Source organism: Oenanthe melanoleuca, chromosome 15, assembly GCF_029582105.1.
Source record: "Oenanthe melanoleuca isolate GR-GAL-2019-014 chromosome 15, OMel1.0, whole genome shotgun sequence".
NCBI classification, from domain to species: domain Eukaryota; kingdom Metazoa; phylum Chordata; class Aves; order Passeriformes; family Muscicapidae; genus Oenanthe; species Oenanthe melanoleuca.
This window is the reverse complement of record NC_079349.1, coordinates 3,066,012-3,082,269: the sequence shown is the minus strand read 5'-3', so window position 1 is coordinate 3,082,269 and position 16,258 is coordinate 3,066,012. Positions and strand designations below refer to the sequence as shown.

The 16,258-nt window shown below is 46.2% G+C and overlaps 1 protein-coding gene across 5 annotated transcripts in view; it reads left to right on the top strand.

Annotated features, from left to right (window-relative positions):
- CLIP1 (CAP-Gly domain containing linker protein 1) overlaps positions 1–15,798 on the top strand; it is a 60,899-nt gene extending 45,101 nt beyond the window's left edge. For all 5 annotated transcript variants that reach the window (XM_056503905.1, XM_056503904.1, XM_056503902.1 and 2 more), the window contains 9 exons: positions 154–291; positions 1,314–1,420; positions 4,079–4,199; positions 8,098–8,150; positions 12,669–12,786; positions 13,043–13,202; positions 13,306–13,361; positions 14,231–14,355; positions 14,873–15,798. In XM_056503905.1, the coding sequence (XP_056359880.1) occupies positions 154–291; positions 1,314–1,420; positions 4,079–4,199; positions 8,098–8,150; positions 12,669–12,786; positions 13,043–13,202; positions 13,306–13,361; positions 14,231–14,355; positions 14,873–15,095 (1,101 nt within the window). In that variant the 3' untranslated portion in view covers positions 15,096–15,798. The remainder of the gene's footprint in view (positions 1–153; positions 292–1,313; positions 1,421–4,078; positions 4,200–8,097; positions 8,151–12,668; positions 12,787–13,042; positions 13,203–13,305; positions 13,362–14,230; positions 14,356–14,872) is intronic.
- Positions 15,799–16,258: the final 460 nt, after the last annotated feature.

The window sequence follows — 16,258 nt, the reverse complement described above, 5'->3', positions numbered from 1 at the left end:
CAAAATGCAAATAAATTCCCAGTTGAAGTCCTTTACTTACCTGGGAAGCAGCTGACAAACCACAGAGCTGTGCATAAAGTATTGATCTTTTGCTGGTGGAGTTCCTGTTGGAAATAATTGGGTTTTTTTTCCCTCACTTTCCTTTATGCCCAGGTGGCCAAACTGGCAGAAGATGTTTTCCAGGCAGTGGAGCAGGTGGCCAGGGAGAAGGATGCCATTCACAAAGAAAAGATTGAAACTTTGGCCTCTTTGGAGAACTCGAGACAGACAAACCAGAAGCTGCAGAATGAAGTAATCAAATTAAATGCTTTTCTGTGAAAAGTTTTGCCTGGTTTGTGAGAGCAACTGTTGAATTATAGAGAATTTAAATAGGCAGGAGAGGATTCTGTCATTTTCCCACTGTGAAAAATTAGTGGATGAGTGCAGAGTGATGGAAAATGCACGTGGTTTTGTGCTCATGGTTATTTTGGATTTTGCATGTGGTGTCAGTGCAAGGTGCAGCAGTTCCTTTGGGATCTGTGTCTTCCCAGCACTTTGTGCTGCTCCAGAGCCCAAGGAAGGGGAGGATGCCCTCACCCTTTGATGTTCTGTACTGCCAGAGCCCTGGGAGTGAACAGCTGGGCTGGAACAGGGGCAATTTCCAGCACAAGAATTAGAATTGGTGACGTTCATATGGGAGGGGTTCCTTTCTGGATTAAAAAAATCCACAGAGTCCTGCAATGCCACGAGAATGGCTGCAGATTATCTGTTATGTAATAAACACACTGGGAGCTGCATGCAAACAAAGCAGCTCCACCAGCTCCTGGTGTCTCCTGGGGGGACACAAGCTCAGAAATCCATGTCCAACACTTTGTCCCATGCAAGATCTCTGCAAGGAATTCATTTCCTCTAGGTGCAGGCACAGCATTCAACCTGCTGACTCTCAGAAAATAAGGTATGGAAAAGCAGAATTTATGAGTTATCTTAGAGGAATAAAGATCTAGGGGACAGCTGGTGTTAGCAGCAAACTCTGCATTTAACAAACAAATAATGCTGTGAGTGCTGCAGCAGTGAGTGGAGGTGAGGTGCTTTGGGCTTTACCTTGGGGTGTTGTCTCCACATTCCTGGAAACTGCTCTCCAGTGGTCTTGGAATTCTTTGTGCTGCTCTGTTTGAATGCAGGAAGTCTCATAAATACATCAGTGCAGACAGACTGGGTTAATTTAGGGGCTAAAGATGGAAAATGGAAGAGCTCAAGCCCCTGTTTGGCTGAGAGTTGTTTCCTGAGAACTGTGTGGTTTCATTGCTGTAATGAGGGTTTTTTTCCTCTTTAAGTTGGACATGCTTAAACAAAACAATCTGAAAAATGAAGAGGAACTTAATAAATCGAAAGAGCTTCTAAATCTGGAGAACAAGAAAGTGGAAGAACTTAAAAAAGAATTGTAAGTATTTCAGCGTTAATTCTGTACATTTACCTTTGATTTTTTTAATTGTCTTTCAGCACCTTTCTGGTATCCTGATTTATAAAGCAGATATTAGGTCAAAATTAAATGTTTGGCATGAGCAAAACTTGACATGAGAATGTTGCTACTAAATTGCTGAAGGGAATTGAAGCAAATCCTTGGAGCATAGTTTGAAATGATTTGTTTGTTGAACAGTTCTATCACCTGAGGGCATGAGATGATATTAAAATCTTTATTAGAAGAGAATTCTGATTTAATTACAAGTACACTTGGAGTTTAAGTGGCTTTGTTCATAGAAATTTCACTCTGCTTTTATTTTTCATTGATGGCTTTATGAAGTTCATTTCTGTGGTCCCACTGTGTATTTATTTTCTAAATGCTGCAGACCAAATCCTTCATATGGGTTGTAAAACTCGAGTTAATTGTTCATTGTTTGAGCTGCTTCATTGAAAAACAACATTTGACATACACAGACTCACTGTGTAACACTGGACACAAACAAATGGACTGAAAGCATTTGATATAAAGTAATTTTTAAAGTTATTCCCTGTGGAATCTCATTGTAGCAAAGCTGCCACAGGGAATAAAGACTCCAGTTGTTGCTGCCCTGCAGTGGCTGCACATCCCCAGCTCTCAGAGGTGTCCTGCATTAAATCACAAACCTGCATTAAATCACAAACCACTTTCCACCTGTGCTCCAAGAGGAATTTCTTGGCTCATGGAGTGAGACCTGGAATCTCACTGACAGCTTAAGAGCAGCTTGGGCTAATTATTATTATTGTAGTTCCATTTATCATTTTGTGACAGCTCTGAGCCACTGACAGCTCTGGGGTGACCCCAGGGCACAGGGGCCACCAGCTCACAGAATTCAGTGTCTGGCTGTGGCTGGCAGCTTGTGCTGGTGACTTTGGAAAACCTTGGGCACAGAGCCCTTTGAGAAAGGCAGGATTTCTTTCCAGGAGCAATTTCTGCCTCAGTGCTCGTGGGAAATGCCAGAGTAGATGACTGCTAGTTGCTCTAATGAGGCTCTGATATTTTGGAAAGGTACTGGCTGTAATTTGCCAGGCAGGAATTATTTATAGGAGATGCTGCCTTGAAAGCCTCCAGCACCACAAGGTGTTCTCAGGACCCTGATCACTCTGAGGGGGTTAATTCTGTTATTCCTTACATTGAATGTGGCCTCTGCTCATCAGAGCTGAGACCTTGGGGAGAAAGGGAACCATGTCTGGTTTTAATTGATCTTTGCTAGTTGTTTTGTGTGTTACCCTGTTTTAATTACAGTAATTAGCTGGGTGACAGGGATTCCTGCTGAGCAGGGTGAGGAGAGCAGAGGGAATGTGGTGCATTTGGAGCAGGGGGCTGTGACAGGGACAGGGTGTCCTTTGGAGAAGCTGGGGTGAGGGAAAGCTGCAGTGCCTGTGGGTGCTCCCAGGGCCATCCCTTGGGAATTCAGGCACGCTGACCCCAGTTTTAGGTGTGGGGTTTTTTTAACACCCTAAATAATCTGTGCTTAATGCCAGAAGAAAGAAGAGGAGGGGTTAATGCTGCACCTCAGCAAGGAACCAGGGTTAGAAATAGGTGTGTTCCTGCCCAGCAGGAGGGGAGTCACTGCTAGAGCTGGGAGCAGTTTGCTCCAGCCCAGGGGGATCAGGGTGGGAATTTGCCAAGGTGAGACCAGGTAGAAGGAATGGTTGAAAAATCAAGAGTTCCCATGAGATGTTGAACTAAAATCAGAGTTTTGTCCAAATGTGCCCAGTAAGAGATAACAGATCCTTGTATTTTGAAGTGCTTGAATAAGTTTTTGACTCCAAGGTTCTTCTACTTCCCACAGTTATAAAACTATTTTTAATATTCCAGTCAGGGTTTAAGTCTGTAGTATTGGCACAGAGGAGTACTGCATCTCCTTTTTAAAAAAAAAACAAAAGAGGAATAAAATACTGTTCAGTGAAATTAAGAGTATCTTTTGTGTTTTTTGAAAGATGTCAAATCTTGAAGATTTTGTTAGTCACACATTACAGCCAGCATGCCAAATATTTTTAAAAATTCATTGCAAATAGACGTATTTTAAGGAAACTATACTCATTAGTAGCAACACAGGCTGATGAAAGCTGTAAAGCCTTTTTTTATTCAGCTTTGGTTTTGTCTCATTTGCAGTTTTGTGTCTGTTAAAATAATGGAATAGATGAGGTTTTGCTTCCTGTGATCCTGCACTTTTGGATGTCAGACCTGGTAGGGAGTAGTTAAATGTGGAGCTCTAAGCTGGGTTTTTTTTCCCTGTTGCTTTTTTTCCCCAAGTTTCCTTTCCTTCTTTTTATGCTTTTAAGCAATTCAGTTTTTATCTCTGGCCGCAGAGTTGCCTTCTGTGAACAATCCAGGCTGCAAACATCTCCAGCCCTGCTGCCCGTGGGGATCCATCCCCGAGCGCCTGAGCGCAGGGGGAGGCTCCGGGCTCAGTGTGTCCCGGGATTGTCCCTGGATTGTTTCTGGGATTGTCCCCGGGGTTGTCCCGGGGTTGTCCCGCTGTTCCCGGTCCCCATCCACGTGACGCTGGTGCATTTTCCAGGCTGTGCAGCCTCTCCCGCATTTCCCCTCGCCTCTCCCGTTCCTATGGTAACGATGCTCTCTGTGTGCTCGCAGCGAAGCGCTCAAGCTGGCAGCGGCTCTCAAGTCCCAGCAGCTCGAGGCTCTGCAGGAGGAGAACGTGAGACTGGCCGAGGAGCTGGGCAGGAGCAGGGACGAGGTGTCGAGTCAGCACAAGGTAGAGCGGCCGCAGCGGGAGGGTGGAGGCTCGGCCGGAGCCGCGGGGCTGCCCCGGAGCCTCTGTGCTGGAGAGGATGAGCCGTGCTGGGAGCGCTCGGAAATAAATTTGGAAGCCACCTGCACGGGGAGGTTGGAAGTGCAGGCTGACAGAAGGTTATGTAACCCGGGAAGGATACTTGGGAAGGCTTGGGAATGAGCAGAAATGAAACGTGCTTTAGCCAAGTGTATTAACAGAGTTGCTATTTCTGTCGGGTGTGATTTTGTCACACGACTGTGGAAATATCCATCCACCAGTACTAAGGAAATATAGCTTTTTAATTCTTATTCTGCTCTCTCCCCTGAAAACAAAGAGCATTTAGGATGTATTTCAGAATACTGTGTAAAACTACTTGGTTGGACTTGTGCTGTGCATGTGTCTGCTCAAACTTCACACCGTGCTGCAGCCAGGCAGTGGTAGCGGGGAACAGAACCCCTGTAAGGTGTTTTGATTTTTTTATTTTTTACTATTATATCTGAACATGTTGTTGGAGTCCTAAAACAACAAATTACTCGGCTTGTATTGACAAAAGATAAAATAATTTACAGCCCCTAATGTGGTAGGTTTAGTTCTTGTGGAGCAGTTGCAGTGACAGGCACACTGTGAAGGAATCTTAGGAAGATCGTATCCAAAAGATCCAAAAGCAGGAATGTGGGAGACCGAGGTTTGTGTTCTGCCTTTCTGAGAGAGCAGCTGTGCAGGGAGGGGATTCTGTTCCCTGTGACAGAGCAGACTCTTCCACCCTGCAACAGGCTTCATATTTTTAAATCCAAGAGGCAGATTTTCCCCCAAGGGTTCTGTTTGGAAATCCTGAGGATGAGTGACTACAGCCCTGGGCAGTTTGTAAATCCTTTTAGCTGCTGGCAGGAATAATGCTCAGGCTCCTTGATCCTCAGGAGCCTTTGGAGGTGACGAGCAGAGTCCCAGACGTGTGGGCTCAGCACTGACTCATTCCCCATCTGAGGAGCAGAGTGGGGAGAGCGCATCCCAAACAGCCAGTGGGAGCTGCTCCCCCCTACCACAGGGTTTATTTCAGAGTCCTTAAGGCAACCTGTTATTTTCAGGGAGAGTTGTAGCTTCAGAAGGATTTGGCAGCACTGGTCCAATCTTTCTGCTTTTTGTCACCCAGAAAGGCCCCGAGGGAAGGGACCCGGTCACTCCCTGGGTCTGTGGCCTCCCTTGTTTGCAGCTGACCTCGGGAAGGAATCCTGCTGTGTGCATCCTGCTGCCTGTGGGTCTGTCAGCAGGGATCCCTCTCCACTGCCAGGACACACAGCTGCAGAGTGGGAAGCACAGGGATGGATCCATCACCTCACAAACAACTTGGCTCCTCCACAGCCTGTCCTGCCCGGGAGTAGATGGCTCCAAGAGCAAGGGTCTGGAGGATCTGCTGGAGCTTGGATGCACAGCCTGTTTGCCTTCTTCAGCCCTTGGTGTTGCACTGTGTCCCCTTCTGTGAGGGAAGTGTGATCTGAGTCTCAGGAATGTGGGAATGCTGCTTGTGGCAGTTCCCAAATGTTGTGTTTGGGCTGTGAGATCTGGTGAACAGCTCAGCCTCCCAAAGCCAGGGAGAGGCCTTTGGTGTCCCAGATATCCCAACAGCTCCTCTCTCCTGTCACACCACACTCAGGCTCCCTGGGTTCAGGCTTTCTGTGGGAAAAGGAAAAATGTCACCAAAAAATCCTCCAGCAGATTTTGGAGGAGTGTTTGTGGTGGCAGTGAAGGGTTTCCCACAGCAGGATTGGCCAGGAGCTGCACATTGTGCTCCCAGAATTCTGGGCAGTGAGGAGGAGAGCAGAGCTCAGGCTGCAGAGTCAGTGCAGGTACCTGTGAATGCATCAGGAAGGGGCAGACACAGGATTGGGAATTTTGAGCTGTTGCTGTGGTAACCACATAAATTCTACCAAGTGTGTTGTCAGTTGGGTTAGAGAATCTGTGGCTGCTTGTGACACACTTTGCAAAATTAATGAATCCTGTTTCATGAATGATTTATGTGGACATGTAAAGGTTAAAGTGTCTCATGCCAAAGATGCTGAGGGAGCTTTTCTGTATTGATCCGTTAATAATTAGCTGATTGTAATTAGTTAAAGAGTCACACTCAGATAGATACTGAGCTCAGAGAACTTTGCTGTTATTTGTTGTGGCATTTTGGGAGCCTCTGACCTGCTCAGGCATTTGAGTTCATTGGAGAAGGTGTAGAAATACCCAGCAGCTCAACTGCCCATCTTTTATTAACAGTGTGTGCAAGGTCTGCTCTGAGGGTGCTGAGTGTGACTCAGTGCTGGCAGGGGACAAGGAATCCCAAAAACCAGCTGGGAAGTGTGATGGGCAGGAGATGAGTCCCCTGACTCTGGAGATCTGCAGGAGAGGGGCCTGGACCCCCCGTGTCAGAACGAGGGTCTGGAGAAGTGGCCGAAGCTGCAGCTCCAGGGAGTCACATTTCTGAGACTTGTGACATTTCTCCCTTTCTGTCACCAGTCTGCACAGATGTCAGGAGTTCACACAGGCTGCCTCTAGGAAACAAGGCACAAACTGGGAATCAGGGGGTGCTCTGGTGCTGCTGGTGGAGCTGGATTTGACCTGCAGGAAAACTTGGCCATACCCCCACAGTGCCTTGGCTGCTCTGCTCTCCCACAGTGGTCACTTGTCTTGAGAGACACATCTTGATTTGCTTTAAGAATTATTTAGAAGATTCTCTCTACACCCTTCTAGTATCTATTTTTCATATCAATGAAGTTGTCTGATTAAGCCCAGTGAACCAATCCTGGTTAATCCCAAACCTGGAAGGTTTAACAGCACTGCAGCACAGGGAAGGAGAAGGTAACTGTCAGGAAATGTGGAGGAGATGGCTGCTCTCACTGAGCTGCTTTTAGCTGAGAGCTGGGGGCTGGCAGACACCCTGCCTGCTCCAGGAAACTTGTTTAACACCTTCTGTGCCAAACCCCAGGATCTGCAAAGTGCTGAAAGAATTCCCTCTGTCAGGGACAGGAGCTGTTGTCAGGGCGCTGAGGTTGCCACTATAAATGTGTGTGTTCCTGACCTTGTGGATGAACCCTGGAAGCTTCTGAAATCCTACTGGAGCCTGTGCTCAGGGAGTTCTGGTACAGACAGTTCTCAGAGCAGTAATTGCTGGCTTTGGTCAATGAATAAGAAGGAAGAAGGAGATGGTGAAAAATAATTAATTTGCCTGGAAAACACTTGTTTTCTTAACCTTTTCAGAAGATCAGTTGTCCCAGTGTTTCTGTGTTGGGCCTTTGCAGTTTTGTTGCTTTGCATTTCTTAACCCAGTTTAGACCCAAGAACCAACAATAATAATTTATTTTGAAGGCTTTTCAGGTTTTAAGGGCTTAAGAGTGTCCTCACCAAGTTACAGGTTCAGGATGTGATAACAAACACCAGACCAACAGCTTTGGGATCAATAATTTATCTCTGAATAATGGGGCAGTAACAAATACAGATCAGTACAATGACAGCAAACCCAGCAATTCCCCAGTGCTGGGCTAAAATAATGGCCAGGCACACTGAGGGTTCTTGTGTGTGTGGGGTCTGGAAATGTCCTTTGACACTGTTCTCACTCCTCTGCTGTGTGCACAGGACATGGAAATGCTCATAAAGCACCTCCAGGCCCTCACTAGCTGGTGGTTTGGTCACTGAACAGTTTGTGTTTGGGTGCAGGTGCTGTGCCAGTAGAAAATCTGCTGCTGTGAGGATCTGGGGGCTCTGCAGCCTCTCCCACGTTTATTTTTTGATAATGAGGTTTATTTTATGATAATGATAATGGTCTTATGATTATGATATATTACACTAAGGAAACAATCTGCAGTGTGTTAACTGGAGTCTGTCTGTACTTGTGTTTTAGCTGGAAGAGGAGAGATCAGTACTCAATAACCAGTTATTAGAGATGAAAAAGAGGTAAGTTGTTCTGCTGATGTGTGTTTAACCCCACAGTCCTACAGAAAGGGAACACAAACACACTGCTAAGAGCTGTTCTTTTCTGTTGTGTCATGGTTAAAAGTGCTGAGTTGTTGCACTCGTTGGATTAGAGATGGAAACATCCACGTTTAGTTCCACACCTCCCACATTGTGGTAATTCTTATTTGCAGTGACCAGTTGAATGTTTGGTTTTAGTTGCTCTGGAATGTTGGATTGTCCCTCAGTCTGATAAAATGTGTGTGCACAGATCTGACCTGGTGAGCTCTTGAAAAATAATGGACAATACAGTGATGCTGAGGAGGGTTATTAGGGGGAAAGGAAAGAAAAGTTACTGAGCACTTGCTGCTCTCATGGTTTTGGGCTGTTGAGTTCCTTGTGGGTTATTGCAGTTCATTCAGCACTGCTTTCAAATGCCAGATCTGTCCTGGGTGACTGGGGCATCCCTTTGTAAACTGCTGCTCAGGGAAAGGTCCCAAGTCACAAATCTGAGTGTGTGCAGTGTGTGCATGGGAAGCTGATTGGCCTTGAGGGAAATGGGCCTTTCCAAAAGCAGTTACATAAATCCTGAGAGAACAGCACAGCTCCCCACGACACCTCAGCTGTTCCAGGAAAAACAAACCACCCCTGCTAAATGTCCTGGATTTACAATTGCCACAACAAAGAACAGTGAGTGGCTTTTGGCTGTTTATGCACATCCTTGGCCACTCAGTATTATCACTGCCCCTTCCTCTTCCCTGACACTGTTCTGTGGGAGGGGGTTGTGTATCTTCTGCTGCTCCAAATGCCAGCAGGCACTTGGGGTGTTTCCCAAGCCAGTGCTGCCCCAGGGAAAATCAGAGTTGAGTCAGCTGCACCTGCAGCTTTACCTCACCAGCCTGTGACTGAACATGTCTGAAAATGTGTTTTCAGCAGTGTAACTCCTGAAGTCACTGAGGGAAGGAAGGAGGGAGTGGGGACCAAGTCATTCAATACTTTCCAGCAGTTCTGTTTCACAGGAGAACATTTTCAAAGACAAACTCTTTGTAAGTTCTACAGAGGAAGGTGTGTGGCTCTGATCTTCCTTCTCCTGTTTCACTCTGGGTGAGCTTGAGCTGCCTGAAATAATTCAGACCATTATGAAATCAGTGAAGTGAATTTTACCATGACTTTATCTTCAGCTGGTTACACTGGGATGCCCCAGTTTGTGACTGGCTTAATGACATTGCTCAGCAGTGTTGAATAAACTGCAGTAGAACAGGAAAATGAGCAACAAGAGCAGGGGAAAATGAGGAATAGGAATAGGAACAGCCTGGCTGAGGCAACAGAACATGTCAACATGTGGCATCAGTGCTAATGAAAAAAGTTTGGCTGAATAAAGAGCTAATTAAGTAAAAACAATGAAAAAAGTCTCTGAATTCCCAAATTCCACAGAATTTGGTGGTGGGAAGATGATCATTTCCTCCTTTTGCCTTAAGAATTCGAGCTGCTGAACAAGAGCCATCTTTGGGTTTCAATTAGGTCAAATCTCTAGTGGTGGTTTCCTCTCCTTCCTTCCACCCCCAGGAATTCTCTCCCCCTGCTTTGGCACCCCTGTATGACCTGGCCCAGCTGGGATTCAGGAGTGTGGTGCTGGTGCTCAGGGGCTCTGTGTGCCTCAGCTCTCGGGGTCAGTGTGGGTTGCTGTCTGACTGTCTTTGAGCTTCACTGTTTATGGATACTCATTTCATTCCTCTCTCTTCCCTTCCTGCCCTTGCTTCCCTTGCTATATCTGTGTGTCTTTAATGGTAAGACTCAAGAAAGTCTATCCACGTTACAATAAATAATTTTTTTTTTTATTTTTTTTTTTAGTAAAGTTGTTGTACATATTTTGGCTGCCTTTGTCCCTTGGTGTCTTGCTTTTGTTTTGTAAAACACTCAGCTCTATATATATATATATATAATGAAAAAAAAAAATCTCTATATTTTTACCAAAACAGAAAAGGCCCTTGGTGCAAATATTGTTCTTCCTTACAGTATTTTGCATTTGTACTCCATGTTTCTAACATGTGGTTCTTGTTATCTTACATTTTTAAAGCTTACCCAGTAGCACTTTAAGGTATTTGCTTCATTCTTAGAATTTCTTATTTTTGTAGTAAGGGAAGAATCTGGGTGATTTTTTTTTTTTCTAATGTTAAACCAAAACAAACCCCTTTCTCCCACAGCTTCCACACATTGCTCAGAACATGGTTTAAGCTTCTCAAGAAAGTGAATTTTTAAAATGTCATCTAAATGAAAAAGTCGTTTTTATTGTTTTGGTTTCCCTCCTGCTGGTAAGCAGATGTTTTGAACTTGAAATGGCAGGAAAAAAGTTTAAGTTCACTAAATCAATTTTAGATAGATAGATAGATAGATAGATAGATAGATAGATAGATAGATAGATAGATAGATAGTTTGTACAGGTTTTTCCTTGCAAGGTCTGCCAGTGCAGTTATTTCCCATTCAGCTCCCTGTGTGTGACTCCCATGCACACAATGCTCCCAGCATTGTCCAGCAGCAGCCAGGACTCTGCCTGGAAGTGACCTGTGATCCCCACTCAGGGGTCAGCACCTCTCCAGCTCCAGCCCAGGGACCTTCTTCCCCTCTTGTTTTTTCTCTTTATTTTCTCCTTTCTCTCCCCTTGTGTTTTAGCACTCGAGGCTCCTGTATTGAGTCTGTAAATATTGTATTTCTCTCCTTACAACCTGTTTGCCTTTTCCAGCCACCTCAGCATTGTGGTGGCTGAAGCTGAGCCCAGCAAATGGTGAATTAGCCATATTTGTGCCAAAAGCATCTGTTTGGTCCTGATCTCTCCGTGAAGATCTGACCAAGTGGGAGCATTGGCTGAATCACAAGCTCCTGAGCATGGGCTGAGTCACTGGGGCTCCCACCTGCCCTTCCCCAGCTGCGGGGACGCTCGGGAGAACTCTCGGGTGCAGCAGAGCTCGTGAGCAGCAACTTCCAGGTGTGATCCCAGGTGGCCTCAGGGTTTCCTTCCCAGCAAATCCTGGATTTGCAGCTCTGCTCTGTCAGCAGCACCCCCTGCACTGCGGGCACATCCTTCCCCACACCAGCACGTGCCTTTGATCCAGGCAGCAAAGCAGAGCTCTGGGAATCCTGCAGGATTGGCTGGGAGCTCTGAGTGCTTTGCTGGCTTGGCCAGGGGGCCATGCCAGTGTCAGTGCCCCTTCCCATGCCAGTGCCCTTTTGGGTTTTATTAACAAGACTCTAACTTGTATGTAAAGGCAAGATCACACAATCTGCAAGTTGTGTTTCCACTTCTGTTGATTCACTCATTGTAAAAATGCACCAAAACCAAATCAAATTTTGGTTCTTGTTTGGTAGCTGCCTCAGCTTTTCTAAACCCCAGATTCTCCACTTGCTGCTTCCATTCCTGAGTACAATCTGAACAATGAAGGAATTGCATTGGTTGTGCTCTCATTGTTGAGTTGATCTCGAGTGGGTGAGATTTCCTGTGTTTCATGGTCTGGGTATCGTGGCTCTCACTAACTGTAGATAGCATAGAGATGGAAACTTTTCCATTTGAGCTCAATTGCTGTCCCCTGAGCACCCTCCCACGTGGATGAGCTCTGCTCCTGACCCCTCAGCAGTGCTGGGGGGTGTAGTGCAGTTTAGAATCCCTGCAGGAGCTCAGAGCTGGTAGCAGCACTGCTGCCTGCACTGAAGAGCCAGCTCCTCTTGGAGAAAAGTAAATGGTTTTAAGTCACTTCTTTGTTGTTTTCTTTTTTAACCAAAATCTTTCAGCTTGTAAGGAAATTTGTAGCAGTGCTCCTCCCATCAGAGGACAGTTACTCACTGTGTGTGTTCTGTGACTGTCAGGAAGATCAGCTTGCACCAGTGTCACAGCAGTGGTGCCTTGAGGCAGGAGCTGGAGGCAGAAGTTGCATCTCTGTTAAATATTGGGAAAACTGGACATATGTACACAGAAAGGAGTTGTGCCTGCTTTGGAGGATTTCTTTTTAACCCTTCTCCCATGAAATATAACAAATCCCATGTGGTTTCTCCATGTGCAGGAAATGGTGATGTCACTGAAATTAGTGAGGACCAGCTGATATTTCCAGCCTCATCCATGCTTTGCATGACAACTTGTACAATGAGCTTTGCATGCCTGTTTTGTTGCTTGTTAGTAATTTTCAAGAAGTAACAAAACTCTCAAGTTAGGTTTTGTGGAACACTGTGCAACATGTTTGTTTATCCTGTATCTCCCCAGTCTGTTAACTTGCTCCTTTAAATTCAAATGGAAACGGTGCTATGCAGATTCTGGCATGTACTACCTAGGTAAAGTTTTTGCTTTGTTTCCACAGTTGTAACACCTGAAATGTTTGTACATATATAAAACCTTAGTCAAGTAGTAAATTGTAATTTGTTTTTTAAGAACCATTTCTTAAGTAGTTTAAGATTTGAAATTAAATGAAATTACTTCAGGCCACTGCAGTTACCCATTCATTAGATGACTTCTGGTTTTACTTGATTTTGTTTTAGAGAATCGACTTTAAAAAAAGAAATTGATGAAGAGAGAGCATCTTTACAGAAATCCATCAATGTTACTAGTGCCTTGATCACACAAAAAGATGAGGAACTGGAAAAACTCAGGCATGAGGTAAATGAGGAATGGATGATTCCTAATTTCAGTTAAGTTGCAGCCAGAGGTTTTGTGTGCTGGCTCCTGAAGAGCTGGCTGATCATTTTTCTTTCATGTGGCACAGTTAAACCTTAGCATCAAATCTTTAGATGCCTGTGCTGAGCCAGGTGAGTCCTGGCACATGGTTTTGGTGGCTGTTCAGCCCTTGCTTCGAGGGCCTTGGTGCTCTGGCTTGGTGCTGGAAGGTCCAAGTGTTGTCAAACAACTCTTGCAGATCACGGTGCTGCGTGGAGAAAACGCTTCTGCAAAAACCCTGCAGTCAGTGGTGAAGTCACTGGAGTCTGACAAACTGAAACTTGAGGAAAAGGTGAAGAACCTGGAGCAAAAACTCAAGGAAAACAACGAGCAGCCTTTAAGTGTAGTGAGTCCCTCAGGTAAAGTGAGAGTCACTCCAGTGTCCCTCAGAGCCTGTGACATTATTTCTGACTGAGCCATGGCACGAGTCACATTTACCTTGTTTGCTTTTTTCCTTTAAAGGTGATGCTGCTACTCTGCTTCAGGAGGAAATTGCAAGAGAGAAGCAGGTATTGGATGTGCACATGAACATTCTACACCAGCAGTGGGGCTGTAGTAAAGGGGAATATTCCAAAGACAGTCCTTACCAGGTTTTGTCAGCCAGGATTTTAATGAGTAGATTTATCTTGTAGCCCTTCTGCTTCTGAAGGGAAGTGTCACTGACAGTAAATACCAAAAATCAAGTGATGAGTGATAATGGAGAAACAGTTCAGATCATGGGAATGTGAGGAAACAAGCAGGGAATGAGGGTGGCAAGCTGTGGCCTGCAGCCTGTCAGAGGTACAGCCCAGCAGAGCACTCACTGCTCCTTGGCCTTCCCAAAGGTTTCTTGCATGTGCATGAGGAAAAGCTGTGGCCCACGTGGAGCTGGTGCTTGGAGAAATGGGCTCTAAGCTCTGCAGTTCTTCCTGACTGCAGAACTGGACTCAGAACAAGCGTTGGCAGCACTGGAGAAGGGAGGTGCTCAGCTGGCACAGGAGATGTGATTCAGAGTAGAACAGTCACAGTGACCTCCTGAAGTGCTGCTTCACAGGGGCCTGTGCCAACAAATGCCTACAAAATATGGTGGGAATAGAATCACCTTCTGCTCACGACAAAGCCTTTGTTAGATCACGAATGTCAGTCACAGTGATTTAAAAATGTCCTTCCCAGTTGTGCAGCCACCAGAAATGTCATGACTATAAACTAACCACCCATCTTTTCCTGGTTTTCTGCTTCCCTGAATTCACCTGCTGATGACAACCCCTCCTTCCACCAGGGCGAGGTTGGTTCCAGTTCTTTCCTCCCCTGTGAATTTGCCAAGTGTTCCTTGGTTGTGTTCAGCTCCCTGGGCTGGGGGAGGTGCCAGCCCTGCCCCTCTGACTGTCCCTGTCCTTGGCTCTCCCAGATCGACTTCCTGAATTCAGTGATAGTGGATCTGCAAAGGAGAAACGAAGAACTGAACTTGAAGATACAAAGAATGTGTGAAGCAGCCCTCAATGGCAATGAAGAGGAGATAAACAACTATGACAGGTACAAATCCTAAAGGAAACCTCGGCTTGTTTTGGGAGCTGTGTGGCAGCTGCACGATGCAGCAGCCTGGTCTCAGCTGTCAGGAGGTTAATCCAGCCTTCTCTTTACACTGTGGTGTGACTGGGCGTGCCAGTGGTGCTCTGTGGTTATCAGTCACAAACACTGATGTATCGTGACATGTCTGTTGTGTGACTTGGTGAATCTGGCCCTTTCCATGTGCAGAAGAGTCTTTGCTTCTAAGAGGCTGTAGCTGTGTTGGGATGGGAAGAACCAATCCAGAGAACCAGAACTAAAACCTATCATGACTTCAGCTCTATTAAGAGAAAGTATTTTACATGTGTTTCTTTCAAATATTTGCACAAACAGCAGCTTGTTCAGTAAATATTAGTGTAGGGGGTTGTAGGGGCTCTGCAGGGTGCTGGGGAAGGGTTCGTATCCTACTTTGGTTGAGTTTCCCGGGCTCACAGCAGGGCCCTGCCCTGTGTGCCAGAGGCACTGACTGGTGCTGCTCTTGCAGTGAGGAGGAGAGCCTGTCCAAGAAGAAGCCGCGTCTCTTCTGCGACATCTGCGGCTGCTTCGACCTGCACGACACCGAGGACTGCCCGACGCAGGCGCAGGCGGCGGAGGAGCCGCCGCACTCGGCGCACCACGGCAGCCGGCGGGAGGAGCGGCCCTACTGCGACACCTGCGAGGTGTTCGGCCACTGGACGGCGGATTGCAACGACGACGAGACCTTCTGAGGGCGGGGCAGCGCCGCCCCGACTGCAGCACCAGCCCCGCCTGCTGAGCGGCAGCACAAGGGACAGGACGCGCTCCCCGCCCGCGCCTCAGTCCCTGCACGCATCAGTACCTTGCTCTTCCACTAATAAATACCCCCTGTCCCTTTTTAACAAACTTCAGTGAAAGATTAATAAATGATTTAACAAGTGACTTTATGCTGTTTCTTCCCAGGTTCTGGGTTTGTCCCGCCCTTAACAGGAAATTCCTCTGTGCTGTTTGATCTATTGATGGGAAAACATGTATAGGAATGAAGCACTAGAGTTATATTAAAGCTTATTTAAATACTTTAAAAATATGCTGTTAATTTTCATATTTGCACTAAACCATTTTAAGGCTGAATTTGTACATTTAGATTTCTAAGCTTTTTTTTTGACACTGGACTGAGTTGAGAAATATTTCATCTTTATTTTCATTTACTCCTTTGATTGCCATGTCGCTCGGTGCCGTGAGCTCTGGGTTGTGGTTTGGTGTGAAACGTGGAAGTGATGCAGGTAAGGAGCTGCTGGGGGTTTTTGGAAACCTGGATGCTGTGCACAGCTGTGCACACCTGGAACAGTTTGTGGGCCATCCCTGTTTTGCATTCTTTCAGCTTCTATATAGTGAGTGTGGTGTGTGTGTATATATGCATATATATAATAAAGTTATATTTTGGAAAAAAAATAAGTATGGTTTCTGCATTTCTATTCAGAGTGTGAGGGGTTTTGAGTTGGGACAGACGAGCCCAGGGGCTGCACTGTAAATCACAGAACCCATCGGCTGGGAAGAGACCTCTGAGATCAGCAGGTCTGTGACTAAACACCACCTTGTCAACATGACCAGGGCGTTCCTGAGTGCCACGTCCGGTCCCTACTTAAATATCTCCAGGGACAGTGACTCCACCGCCTCCCAGGGCAATATTTAATCACCTTTCAGTGAAGATTCCTCCTGATGTCCAACCTGAACCCCTTCTGGTGCAGCTTTAGGCCATTTCCTGTCCCTGTTCCCTGGAGCAGAGCCCAAACTCCGGCTGTCCCCTCCTGTCAGGGAGTTGTGCAGAGCCAGAAGGGCCCTGAGCCTCCTTTTCTCCAGGCTGAGCCCCTTCCCCAGCTCCGTTCCCTTCCCTGGACACGCTCATCAGTGTTCT